Source organism: Ahaetulla prasina, chromosome 1 (assembly GCF_028640845.1).
Source record: "Ahaetulla prasina isolate Xishuangbanna chromosome 1, ASM2864084v1, whole genome shotgun sequence".
Classification (NCBI taxonomy): Eukaryota; Metazoa; Chordata; class Lepidosauria; order Squamata; family Colubridae; genus Ahaetulla; species Ahaetulla prasina.
Window position 1 is genome coordinate 13,854,460 of NC_080539.1, and position 14,438 is coordinate 13,868,897.

Consider the following 14,438-nt stretch of genomic DNA (forward strand, 5'->3'; position numbering starts at 1 on the left):
GAAAGCAATGAGCTGCAGGTTCATCCCTGTGTTGTGAACCCCCGCAATATTTCAATTTCAATATTCCAACCCACCTCCGTGACGAGTGAGAGGGGAAAACCAGAGAGTGGGTGGAAAATCGAGGGGGCGTAAGGAATGGGGGGCAAGCAGATCGCCTGACCAGCATCCCACCCCCTCACATTCAAGCCAAGGTGGCCTTTTAGGGAGCAGCACTCATCTCCAGAAGACTCCGCCCCTTTCTTTTACACACACACACACACATACACACCTCTTCGTGGCTCTGCTCTATTTAAGCGCGAAGTCGCATCTGCGAGGATCTCGTTCCCTTACGGTGGGAGGAAAAAGAGTCCTATCGCCAAACAAATTTGGCAAACTTGCCAGAGTTTCCTTTGCTTTCTCGGATTCCACTGCCAGCTGCTGAATATGGCCTTGCAGTCGCCTTATTACAAACCGGTAAGTTGGGTTTACTTAAGAAGGGAAGGGACGGGATGGAAAGAGATTCCCATCTACCCACTTCACTTTATGATGCCAGGCATCCTATAATTCTATAATCCTAAGGGACGTGCATAAGAGCACCAGTGTGCCTACCGTTCCTGTCCTAATGTTCCCTTTGGTTGTATCCAATTTGTATGGTTATTTCATGCTTATACTTATATATATTGTTGTGTTTGACAAATAAATAAAATAAAAATAAAATAATTCAGTATCTTGTAGCGGGCTGTTCTCCTGGTGCGCTTCCAACATAGATATAACTGTGATTGAGCCAAGGTCAGGTTATGTGGCTTTTTAGGATAAGGTTCACCCATTATTTAACAGAATAACACAGTTGGAAGAGTTTTTGGAGGTCTGATCCAAAACACTGCACAAGCAGTTTTTTTTAAGGTAATTATTTTTTAAAAAATTGACTTTGTGAAGTTTCAAAAAGAGATGAAATACTTGAAATACAAAATAAGAAAAATAGAAGGACAGGGGATCAAAAAGAGGGAAAAGTTAAAAAGTGACAAAATAGATTTATTTGGAACTTTCTGTAGTACAGATATAAATATGTAGTAAAAATAATTTCTTACTCCTAATCAAAATAAAAGCATAGAAGCATCAGATAAAAAAACCCAGATTGGACATCAAAATAGGGTTAGGATTATATAAGAAAATAATTCTTATTCCGAGTTTACAACTAGGTGTAATATATATGTCCAATAGTAAAAGTGAAAATACACAGTGTCAGCGGAAAAAAGAGATCATTGAGCATAGCTGCACTTAATAACAATTGAACAGACAACACACCACAAAAATCTCACTTTAAGAGTCAGAGGTTTATTAGAATTTAAAGCAGAGCAAACATAGGGCACTTATATATATATATATATATATATTTTGTTTACATTTATATCCCGCCCTTCTCCGAAGACTCAGGGCGGCTTACAGTGTATAAGGCAATAGTCTCATTCTATTTGTATATTAATCACATTGCATGAGGGTCAATCAGACAAGCAGTCAAAAGGGATGGATTGAGGCTGATTGGCAACCTCCCATTATTCAATATTTTATTATATACTTTAAAACCACACAATCATATGACTTTCAGGATTCTGTCAGCTTGTCATAGCAACAGGACCTGTTGTCCATTCCTCCAACCTAAATGTTAAAGGTAAAGGTAAAGGTTCCCCTTGCACATATGTGCTAGTCGTTGGCGACTTTAGGGGGCGGTGCTCATCTCCATTTCAAAGCCGAAGAGCCAGCGCTGTCCGAAGACGTCTCCGTGGTCATGTGGCCGGCATGACTCAACGCCAAAGGCACACGGAACACTGTTACCTTCCCACCAAAGGTGGTCCCTATTTTTATTATTTGCATTTTTATGTGCTTTCGAAACTGCTAGGTTGGCAGAAGCTGGGACAAGTAACGGGAGCTCACCTCGTTACACGGCAGCACTAGGGATTCGAACCGCTGAGCTGCCGACCTAAATGTTACAACATGGTTATTTCTGGAAAGATTTGTCAGTGGGCATTTCCGGAAAGATGCGGGGGGGGGGTGTTCCCCAGCTTTTTTGCAAAGCAGCAGCTGCAGGCCTGAAGGAGTGAAGCTGGGGGGGAGGGGAGGGGGAAAGGGGGGAGCGGTTTCATTATCAAATGCTTGAGTGGGGATCATTTGTTCCCAAGCACAGGGAAAGGCTCCCTGTCCAGCCCCTCCAGCATAAAAATAACAAAGTGAAAGTGAAAAAAGGAACCATTAGAATCAGGCCCCAGACTCAGAGAAATTAGTGGAATATGGAGAGGAGGCTGAACTAAAAATAAATAAGGAAAAAAAACCAAAATGATAGTTAAAAATCTTCCAAATAAATAGAGGGATGAATTAATGAAGAAAATGAATATCCAGATAGTGAAAAAAGTGAAATGCTTAGGAATCTATCTAGCAGTAAGACGCATAACAATCAAAGAGGACAACTATACAAAATTAATGCATCAAATTAAACTGGATATGGAGAGATGGAAAAGCTTGCAACTTTCCATGATGGGTAGAATAGCCTCAATAAAGATGAACATACTGCCAAAGATACCCTGTTTCCCTGAAAATAAGACATCCTTTGATAATAAGGCCAATAGGGCTTTTGAGTGCATGCGCTAAAATAAGCCTCCGCCCAAAAATAAGCCCTCCATGAAAATATTTAAACGCAGAGCTGGAAATCAGGTAAGACGGCAAGAGGATCCCCATCTTGTTCCACGCACCCCAAAATAATAAGTCCTCCCCAAAAATAAGCCCAAGAGCTTATTTTGGAGTTCAAAAAAATATAAGACAGGGTCTTATTTTCGGGGAAACATGGTACTTTTTTTATTCCAAACAATACCAATAAAACTAGACAAAAAATATTTTGAAGAATTGAATAAAATAATGTTGAAATTCATTTGGCAAGGAAAAAAAACCAGAATGAAACTGAAACTAGAGTCAAAAGGGAAAGGAGGTTTTGGTCTTCCTGACTGGGAATTGTATTACCAAGCAGCTGCATTCACATGGGTGAAAGAGTGGGTAACTTTGAGGAATAGAAGGGTATTATTATTGGAACAAAGAATATCAAGTCTATCGATCAGATCGGGAAAACCGAAGAGGTGGTGGAGTGGCTATCTTTTACAAAAAGACACTGAATCTAAAAAATATCCAAGTACCACATAAACTCTCTCTTCCTGAAACTATAGTATGCGACCTATCCCTTAACACTACTCTTCGATTCTTACTATGCTAAAGAGCCCTCGACTATGACACTACCCACACAAATATGCTAACCTCAATGCTAACATGGGCTACCTCTTGCCCATACCCTCTCATCTTCCTGGGTGACTTAAATCTACCTCTCATTAACTGGACAACTAATGAATGTTCAACTGACCCAATCCATACTACACTATACAACGCTGTTACAAACCTAGGTCTTGAACAACTTGTAACTAACAATACAAGACTCAACAACTGCCTTGACCTCATCTTCTGCAACAATCCAAACTCAATTTACGAACTACAAATTAAAGAACCTTTTTCAAACAGTGACCACTGCATGATTGATTTTCGTATCAATATACGTCCATACTTAAATCGTCATAACAACAGAACTCCCAACTACAACTTCAAGAAAGCCAATTACGACCTTATAAACAACGATCTATCATTTCTGAACTGGCAAAATCTGTTTGCAACCTGCATAACCGCTGATGACCTCTATAGAGTCTTCCTACTTGAAATCAATAGAGTCATTAAATTATATGTACCACGAATGACTACCATGTCCAAGAAAAACAAACTACCCATATCAATAAAAAAGCTTCAATCAAAAAAAAATCCCTCTGGAAAAGAAACAAAAAAGGCTATGTTACAAACTTCAGAAACCGCTACAGAAACATATGCAACCAAATAAAAACTGAATGCACAAATTACCACACCAAGCAAGAAGAGAACCTTCTACGCACAAATTCCAATCGTGCCTTTTATAATTTTGTCAACAATAAACTTAAAGACTCAAGATCCATCCCACCACTAAAAGATTCTAACAACAAAGAATGCAATGACGAAACAGTCAAAGCAAACCTCTTCAACATTTTCTTTGGCTCAGTTTTTGTTAACTCCGATAACACATATCCAACATTCCACAAACGAACCAGCAATGACTATGATGATTTAACTCATATAGATTTCACAGAAGACAACGTTGGTAAAGCTCTTCACAACTTAAAACCATCGCTTTCTATTGGACCCGATGGACTATGTGCATATTTCTTAAAAAAACTTTCCATTAATATAGCTGAACCCCTAAGTATTATCTTTGATAAAGCTTTCACTACCAGTTCTCTTCCCAAACTTTGGTCACTAGCCACAGTCATCCCCATCTTCAAAAAAGGAGACCCCAGCTTAGTCGAAAACTACAGACCGATCTCCCTTTGCTGCGTCACCTGCAAAGTCATGGAATCTATCATCAACCAATCCATTACCTCACACTTAGAAACTAACAACCTACTCTCCAACAAACAATTTGGTTTCAGGAAAAGTTATCATGTAACTTACAACTTCTCCACTGCAAAAACATATGGACTTCAAATCTAGATCAAGGCAAATCAATAGATGCAATCTACATAGACTTCTGCAAAGCTTTTGACTCAGTAGTACACGATAAACTTCTCCTTAAACTAACATCCTATGGCATCTCAGGACCCCTCCACAAATGGATATCTGCTTTTCTGTCTAACAGACAACAAGTGGTCAAAATTGGCAATGCTTTATCAAATCCTGTCCCTGTCAAGAGTGGCGTCCCTCAAGGCAGCGCCCTTGGACCAACACTCTTTATTCTATACATTAATGATCTTTGTGACCATATCTCAAGTAATTATGTTCTCTTTGCTGACGATGTCAAACTATTTAACACCACAGACAACACTTCTATCATTCAAAACGACCTTGACCATCTAACCGCTTGGTCTAAAATTGGCAGCTCCAAATTTCAACCAGCAAATGCTCAGTCTTACATATAGGAAAAAGAACCTAAAACTAAGTACATACTAGATGGACATTACCTTACAGACGACCCCATCCCGTTAAAGACCTTGGAGTTTTCATGTCAAATGATCTAAGTGCCAAAGCCCACTGCAACTACATAGCAAAAAAGCTCTAAGAGTTGTAAACCTAATTTTATGTAGCTTCTTTTCCAAAACACCACACTACTAACCAGAGCATATAAAACATTTGCTAGACCAATTCTAGAATACAGCTCACCTGTTTGGAACCCTCACCACATCTCTGACATCAATACAATTGAACGTGTCCAGAAATATTTTACAAGAAGAGTTCTCCATTCCTCTGAAAACAACAAAATACCTTATCCCACCAGACTTGAAATCCTAGGCTTAGAAAACTTGGAACTCCGTCGCCTTCGACAAGACCTAAGTTTAACTCACAGAATCATCTATTGTAATGTCCTTCCTGTCAAAGACTACTTCAGCTTTAATTGCAATAATACAAGGGCAACCAACAGATTTAAACTTAATGTAAACCGCTTTAATCTAAATTGCAGAAAATATGACTTCTGCAACAGAATCATCAGTGCTTGGAATACTTTACCTGACTCTGTGGTCTCTTCCCATAATCCTAAAAACTTTAACCAAAAACTTTCTACTGTTGACCTCACCCCATTCCTAAGAGGACCATAAGGGGCGTGCATAAGCGCACAAACGTGCCTACCGTTCCTGTCCTATTGTTTTCTTTTCTTCTTCCTATATATGCTTATATGTGTATATACTATATAATCTTTTTGTATGATGTTGTGACAAAATAAAATAAATAAATAAATTCAACTAGGGTGGCATGCTTTTCTTTGGTACAGGAGAAACACGGCACATCAATATTTCCAAAGGTATTATGTAAGAAATGTAACAACAACTAGACACAAGAACAGTTTCTTCCCGAATGCCATCACTCTGCTAAACAAATAATTCCCTCAACACTGTCAAACTATTTACTAAATCTGCACTACTATTAATCTTCTCATCATTCCCATCACCCATCTCCTTCCACTTATGACTGTATGACTGTAACTTTGTTGTTTGTATCCTTATATTGATATTGATTGGTTCCTGATTGCTTATTTGTAACCTATGACTGTCATTAAGTGTTGTACGTTAGAATTCTTGATGAACATATCTTTTCTTTTATGTACACTGAGAGCATATTCACCAAGACAAATTTCTTGTGTGTCCAATCACACTTGGCCAATAAAAAATTCTATTCTATTCTATTCTATTATCAGTGTGGGACAAAATTAAACAACAAAACTATAGAGAAATACCAATCTGGCTCTCCACCTTAGAAGCATTGATACACCCAAATCTTATAAATATGGAAACATTTCTTGTAAGGATATATTAAATGAGAATGGTGAATTGAAAACCAGATTAGAACTAAAAGACCAAGGGGTGGAATTAGAGTGGTGGTCGTACCTGCAGATACAATCACGTTATGTGAAAGATGTGAAAACATGGGATTTTTATAGAGAACTAACAACATTTGACAAGATATTAGTGGGGACTGATGACAAATTGATAAGGATACTACACAATTATTTATTAAATTATAAAATGGAAGAAGAACACGTTAAAGAGATGATGATAGTATGGACTAAAATTTTGGATATAATATAGATTTGGATAAATGGCAAAAGCTTTGGGAGAGAAATCAGAAACTTACAATGGCCAAATCTCTATAAAATGTTCTATAGGTGGCATCTGCTGCAGATTGGCCAAAATGTTTAACAATATGTCCCCAAACTGTTGGAAATGTAAACCATTATCTGGCACATATTACCACATGTGGTGGACCTGTATAAAAGCAAGGAATTTTTAGATACAAATTCATATGTGGTTAGGAAAAATGGCCACACAACATATAGAGTTTAAACCAGAATTATTTTTTTAGGCATTATATCAGATGGTTATAATAAAGGGACAATATACTTAATATTATCCTTTCCTTTCCTTTCCTTTCCTTTCCTTTCTTTTCCTTTCCTTTCCTTTCCTTTCCTGTCCTGTCCTTTTTTTTCTTTTCTTTTCTTTTCTTTTCTGTCCTCTCCCCTCCCCTCCCTTCTCCTTTCCTTAAGGTCTTGAGGCTGTTCCCTCAAATTTGAAATCTCCTTTATATGCCTTCATCTAAATTGTTTATGAAGATGTTGAAGAGTATTAGGCCTAAGAAAGAATCCTGGAACTCTGTTTGTTTCGTCTGTTTATTTGTGCAGTTTGCTTGCTTTGTTTTGTTTGTTTTATCTGTTTGTTTGTTTATGCAGTTTGCCTGAGATTTATGTATTTATATATACAATTTATTGGCTGCCTATCTTACCACATGATAACTCTGAATGGCTTAAAATCAAAAAAGATAAACGCAAACACAAAGTTATATATTAAAAATATAAACAAAGTAAATAAATTAAGATACTACATGAAGCTAAAATGTGCCTGGGTAAAGATTGAGGTTCAGTCAGTGGTGGGATTCAGCCAGTTCGCACCACTTCGGGAGAGCCGGTTGTTAACTTTCTGAGCAGTTTGGCAAACTGGTTGTTGGAAGAAATCATTAGGGCAGAGAACCAGTTGTTAAATTACTTGAATCCCACCACTGGGTTCAATCATTACTCTCTGTGTATATTGTTGTGTGTCTCAATGGTTGGGCACTTTAAGAGGTGTGGACTTCAACTCCCAGAATCCTTCAGACAGTTCTCTTTCTGGGGAATTCTGGGAGATGAAGTCCGCACATCTTAGAGTGCCCAAGGTTGACAAATAACGTTTTAACAGTTGTCAGGAGCTTTTGGTTGGGTAAACTATTATCATGTGGATTTGGGGAATGCTGGGAATTGAAGTCCATACACCTTGAAAGTTCTGAGATTTTTCTCAAGCGTTTTAAAGCACTTTCAGCGGAAGATGGAGGCAGACATGTTATTATATTTCCCAGGCATTTATTCATGAATCAGTTGAATTAATATTTTTGAGCTGCAGCAAATTCTCCATTTAATGGCTATTTTTTTTCTCTTTTCTGGTCAGACTATTCCATTTATTGGTCCAATTAGTGGTGGCCTGAAAGATGGGATGACCGTATTAGTTACCGGAAATGTTTTGAAGTCCTGCAGAAGGTGAGTCATTTAAGTGGAGGAGAAAAGGGGTGTATGGGAAGTGCCACCAAAAAATCCCCAAAAAATTTCAAAATATCTAGACAGTCATGAAACTAATGAAGACGCAACCAGAAGAAGGTTCCATCTCTGAACAAGGTGGACCTTTTCAGTCCGTATTGTATAACCATCGTCTACCATTGATGGGAGTGAGTTCTGTAACAAAATGAAGCTTTTCCAACAGATCGGAAGTTTTGCAAACAAGTACAAAGAAATTGCTGGTCAATTTGAATCTTCACTCATGTTGCTTTATGATACAAACACTTCTTAAACAAACCCATTCCCAACCCATTCATATTGTAAAAGAGGGTTGGGGAACCGTGACCCTGTGATGTCTCCCTTGGACAACTCCTCTGACTCCTCTTCCTTATAGGTCGGCTGGAGGGAGGATGAAGTCATTCCTGGCACATCAGGAAATGGGTTAATTAATGACTCTGAACTGCCTGCCGAAAGAGATTTATGGGGGGCTTTGGCTGTGGACAGTTTGCAGGTGAGAGGAGAGGAGTGTCAGGCCTGCCTCCGTTCAAAACCCAAGGAAGAAAACCTCCCAACTCCTTTGTGATAGAAAAGGAATCCTTTTACTGAGTTTGAAATGATAGCAGCGAAAGCAAGGCAAGATCTGATTCAAAAGGCACGAAAGTTTCAGATTGAAAGTTTCCCCCAAACCCTCCCCCCAGGGTCCCATGCTTAGTGTCCAATCAATAGCCAGTATATTATTGTGTGAAGCTCATTGTCAGGTGTTATGACTCCGGCCCCCGAGCCTGTTCTCATGGAGGAGGATGACTCTGAGAGTGATGGGGAGGAGCCGACAAGGCCTCCCTCTCCCGGACCCTCCTCTCTGGCACCACCCCAGGTTCCAGCTGTAGGCCAGGAGGAGGAACTGACAAGGCCTCCCTCCTCCGGACCCTCCTCCTCCCTGGCAACGCCTCAGGTTATAGCTATGGAAGATCAATCTTGGATTGACCCGCGGCAGTGACGAAAAGATAAGAGTGCGCAGCAAAGGAAGAGGTGTGGCAGGCCCAGAGATTGCTGAGTCACTGAGCCACACCCCAGAGGGGATAAAAGCAGGTGGAGTTGCCATCTGGCCCTTGTGACAGACAAAAAGCTACCAAGTGCGAACTGCAGATCGTTCGTTTGGGAGTTAAAGGCCTGGACTGTGCAAAGGCTTTCTTTCTGTGAGCTCTTGGCAATGGATCTTGGACACGTGGGCTTCTGTCTCCGTAAGAGATAAAGAACTCAGAACTTGGCAGGCCTTTGCACTGTAGCTGCCAAGTCTTTCCTTCACTACCGAAAATCAGGTCTGTTGCAAATATAAAGGACTGTGGGACAGGCGTCTCTGCGTCTTCTCTGTGAAGTGGGGAGGGGGACAGAACATCAGGTATTTCACTCATCTGGAGTCTTAGGACAGTTGGCCTTAACAGGGTGTGAACAACTCCACTCAGCAGAGTAGTAATTCATGAGAACAAACCTTCCTTCTAGTTCATATGGATCTTCATCTCACCAGCTCACTTCCCCAACTCAAATGCCATGCCCCCCTCCCCGTTACTATGGCAGCTGAGAGCAAGCATGCATAAAAGTAGAATCCCATGCTGGAGATCCGGCTGACGAGGAGTGGTGGATCCGAGAGTACGAAGGGCAGAGAAAAGACAAGAGCAAAGGAGATCTGCCAGATGACTCTTGATGTCTTGATGGGCTACACCAGAAAGCTATTTGTCACGGCAGCAGAGGGAGGCGTTGCAGGAAACAATGTGTTTGGTTTATGGCTGTGTGTTTGTTTGTGCTTCCTGTTTGACTTACTGCCTTGGAGACTCTGAACTTCTCTTGCCAAATGAGCTCTAATGGATGTACTTTGAGTTTTGCTTCATGGATTTAAGTTTGTTTGGTAGAAAAACAAACTTGGAGCAACTTTCTATTATTTTATGGATTATTGGCCATTGCCTTGTAGACTAATCTTGGCCTGCTTATGGCTGGCTTTATTGGGACAGTTCTGAGGCTGGGTGAAGGGAACTGCTGGGGAACATTAATAAACTCTCTAAAATAGGGGTCTCCAACCTTGGTTCCTTTAAGACTTAAATCATAAGATACAAACAACAAAGTAACAGTCATAAGAAGCTAAGGAAATAGGTAATAAGAAAGATAAGAAGGATAATAGTAATGCAGCCTTACTGGATTGTTTGACATCCCAGGGGCATGTTAAGGCCTTAAGGCAGTGAATTAGTTACTTAATTTTGTTGTTGTTACTTCATTGTTCTTAAGATGTGTTCAACAAATGGCCCTCCAACAACTAGTAAGGCTCCACCTGTCGTGTCCCACTCCTCCGCTGACGGCCGGGTCAGGGAAATCCGAATCAGGCGTGCCTCTGCAGCTCTGCCAAAGTCCTAGCAAAGTCCTCAGGGCAGGCAGGAGACCAGAAAGTGACTTCAGCAAGATATGTTTAGACTTTGCCTGACTCAGAGAATGCCAGAAAGCAGATCCTTTATATAGGCCATGGGGTGTGGCTCCATGACTCAGCACTTATCCAGGCCTGCCCCTCCCTTCTTTCTGTTGCTTCCGTCTATCAAGTCTTCTGACGAGAGGGTCACTCCAGTCTGCAGCTGTTGGCAATTGACCTCCCTCAGGCTCACATGCTGTGGAGGAGGGGGAGGGGTCTAGTTGCTCCGTTTGCCTGGGCATGGAGCCAGGGCTGGGGGCTGGAGATACTTCCTCCTCTTCAGCCTGTCTGGGCATGGAGCCAGGGCTGGGGCCGGGAGGCATACTAGGACATTCCTCCGTGTTCGGAAGCAGATAAGAAGGCCCCGGCTGTGGTGAGATCGGACGAGACACAACACCACCCCTTACTCCCCTGAAGGCAGCCACCTTCAGTCCCCCAAACAACAGCCCACATATCAAGGGTGGTATTCATTTACCTTCGCTACTGGTTTGCAAATGTGAGCTCGCGCACATGCACAGTGTCAAAAACTGGACGTGATGATGTCTGGGTGGGCGGAGCCTCCAGAGCCGCTGCTACCAGTTCTCCCGAACCGGATAGAACCGATTGAATACCACCACTGCCACATATTACCAGGAAAGTCCAGAAGGCAAAGTCCAGGCATAAAACAAATCACAGTGCTTAGGTCAAAGACAAGGTGCAAGGCAAAGGCACAACAGAAGGCACTTCTGAAGGTAAAGCAAAGCAAAGGGCAAAAGACCACAAGGCGAGGCCAAGACTAACGGCAATCCTCAAAGCAGGGCAAAAAGGCATGAGTCAAAGCCGGGGGGAGTGTAATTGAAAACAGACAATTGATCCTGGCAAAGACTGACTCCCCTAGCCACTCCACTCCAGGTGCTCTCCAGGAGGGGTGGGGCGACCCTCTCCTGAGCAGCCGAGCAGCCCTTCTCTAAGTCTGCCTACGCGCCGCTATCCTTGCCCTTGGATTGAGTGGAGGAGGCAGCTGTTCCTCATCAGGGGAGATCTGCTGCCTGTCAGCAGCTGATCCTCCATCGTGTCGGTGAAGCCAGGCAGCTCCCCATCGTCGACCACCTCTCCCAATGCCTGAGGGGCCTGTGGCAGCATCTCCCTCAGCCCCTGGCCTCTCCAAACATGCTGAGGGAGAGGTGTGCCATCCCTGTGGGAAGGTCCCGTTTCCAACTCCTCCTCCGAACCGGACTCCCATAGGGCCACAACAGGATTTTCCTAAAATTTACTATCATCTCTACAGCTTTGAATCAGTGGTGGAATTCAAATTTTTTTACTACAGGTTTTGTGGGCGTGGCTTGGTGGGCGTGGCAGGGGAAGGATACTGCAAAGTCTCCATTCCCACCCCATTCCGGGGGAAGGATACTACAAAATCCTTACAAAATAAGGCTTAAAAGACCAGCAATGGCGTTTGGGCTCTTTGTCGGAAAACAACATTGATAGCCTTGCTCCTTGTCTTCCTGCATTTATTTCTTGTCGGCGTCTTCTGCTTTTGAACTTTTGCCAAGAAAAGTTTTCTATAGTTTGCCTAATTAGACCAAGGTTGGTGATAAGAAGAATTGTGTTACAAAGAATTTGTTTTGATTTAGTTTGGACGATTCTGAGAATGAGTTAATTCTCAGCTGTTCTAATAAAGTCTGTTTGTTTTTGAACTGATTGCGTCTACTACTACCTACTTGGGCCTGGTTCACAACAATACCACATGGTTCCCATTCAGATGATTTCTCTTTTTTGTTCTCTTTGCAGATTCCGGGTTGACTTTCAGTGTGGCAATTGCCAAATGCCCAGATCGGATGTGGCTTTCCATTTCAACGTCCGTTTTGATCAGAACTGTATTGTATGCAATTCCCATGAAAAGGGCTGCTGGCAGCAAAAAGAAAGAAAACATGATATGGTTTTCCGCAAAGGGCATCCTTTTGAGATCTGGTTTCTTGTCAACCTCACCTCCTATGTGGTACGAACACGATAAGTCCTCTTCATGGGTTAGCTTGTTGGTTGGGTTCAACGATTATTTTGGCTCCTTCCCTGTTTTCTGAAAGGTGCTTTTTCCAAAAGGCAAGTAGACTTTCTAGGGTTTTTTTCTTTGAAAACATTTCATTTCTCATCAAAGAGGCTTCTTCAGTCTTTCAGTTCAGAACTGAAGAAGCTTCTGGGATGAGAAGTGAAACATTTTCAAAGAAAAAACAAAGAAGTCCAGTTGCCTTTTGGAAAAAGCACCTTTGGGACAACCATGACCTGGAGCCCTGGTGGCGCAGAGGTTAGAATGCAGTATTGCAGGCTAATTCTACCCACAGTCTGAAGTTTGATCCTGACTGGCCCAGTATTGATTCAGCCTTCCGTCCTTCTGAGGTCAGTAAATGAGGACCCAGATTGTGGGGGGGGGGGAATATGAGTCCTTCGGGAGAAGGGCGGTATAAAAATCTAAATAAATAAATAAATAATAAATATGCTGACATTGTAAACTGCCCAGCAAGCGCTCTAAAGCACCGTGGGGCAGTATATAATTGCTGGATGATAGAGACTCTCCACAGACATTTCTTTCTCTCTTGTTGTGATTTAATATGACAACTTGCTCCCTTCTGTGTCTGTCAGGTTCACGTAGATGGAAAGAAATATTTGAAATTCAAACACAGGATCCCTCTTTCCCGAGTAGATAACATTGGAATTTCAGGAGAGCTATATGTGGACTCAGTCAGCTTCCAAGGTCCAATTGTAGGTATTCCACTGATTTCATTTTATTTATAAAACACCTCTTCTGCCTTCTCTGATAAACAAAAATGGGTGCCCTTATTTTTCTTGGGATTAAATGTGTGGAGTACTTAGACAGGATATGCCTTTCCTCTTTCCTTCCAGTCTTTGAATAATGCAAAGATTTTCTGACAGTTTCCCAGGTAATATGGGGGAAAGTTTAAAAAAAAAACTCCAGGTGGTGGCCTGTGTGTCACAGACATTATGCATTTCAACAGAGATACAACTTTGATTGCATGGCATTAGATGCCGTCTTGATTTTTTTTGTCTCCATTGGGTGCTGTGACAGGTCTAGTGGCAGTGGAGAACCTATCACACCTCTCCATCTTTTGAAGTTTGTTTGTTTGTTGTGAGAGGATGTCAGAAAGAACCACATTTTTGTATTATCAGGTAGTTCTTGACTTACGACTGTTATGGAGCCTAGAATTTGTCTGTAAGTCATGATTGTCATAACTTTGAGGCATCCACGTGACTGACTTGATTTTACGAGCTTTTTTTGTGACAGTTGCTAAGCAAACAGAGCAGTTGTAACGTCAAATCTGCAGTCATAAAGTGGGTCCTGTACCATCTAAGAAGTGTTTTTTACTGGCTGAGGAATTCTGGGGGTTGAAGGCCATCTTAAAATGGTTGAGATTGAGAAACACTGACCTAGACGTCGCTCTTCGTTTTGATACTTACTTATACATTTTCCTTTGATTTCTGTTTTTTATCCAGACCCATCCAGTTTGTTGCAAACCAATTTGCCCAACACCTCCACAGGTATGATATACAGTTCTTTTCTTTAAAAAATTCCAACAATCCCTCATTTGTATCACAGACATCATGTACTTCAACAGGGACACAACTTTGATTGCATGGCATTAGACGCCATCTTGATTTTTTTGACCCTGTTGGGTGCTCTGACAGGACCAGTGGCGGTGGCGAACCTATCACACTTTCCATCTTTTGAAATTTAGCGAGATTGTTGTGAGAGGATGTCAGAAAGAACCAAGTTTTTAATCCTTTAGTCTGTAGTCCTTGACTTACGACTGTAATGGAGCTTAGAATTTCTGT

General features: G+C 41.5%; 1 protein-coding gene across 1 annotated transcript in view; it reads left to right on the plus strand.

Annotated features, from left to right (window-relative positions):
- The first annotated feature begins 390 nt into the window (after nt 1–390).
- LOC131188738 (galectin-9B-like) overlaps nt 391–14,438 on the plus strand; it is a 28,169-nt gene continuing 14,121 nt past the window's right edge. The window contains exons 1-5 of the mRNA XM_058164243.1: nt 391–453; nt 8,058–8,146; nt 12,384–12,591; nt 13,230–13,349; nt 14,100–14,144. Of these exons, the coding sequence (XP_058020226.1) occupies nt 424–453; nt 8,058–8,146; nt 12,384–12,591; nt 13,230–13,349; nt 14,100–14,144 (492 nt within the window). The 5' untranslated portion in view covers nt 391–423. The remainder of the gene's footprint in view (nt 454–8,057; nt 8,147–12,383; nt 12,592–13,229; nt 13,350–14,099; nt 14,145–14,438) is intronic.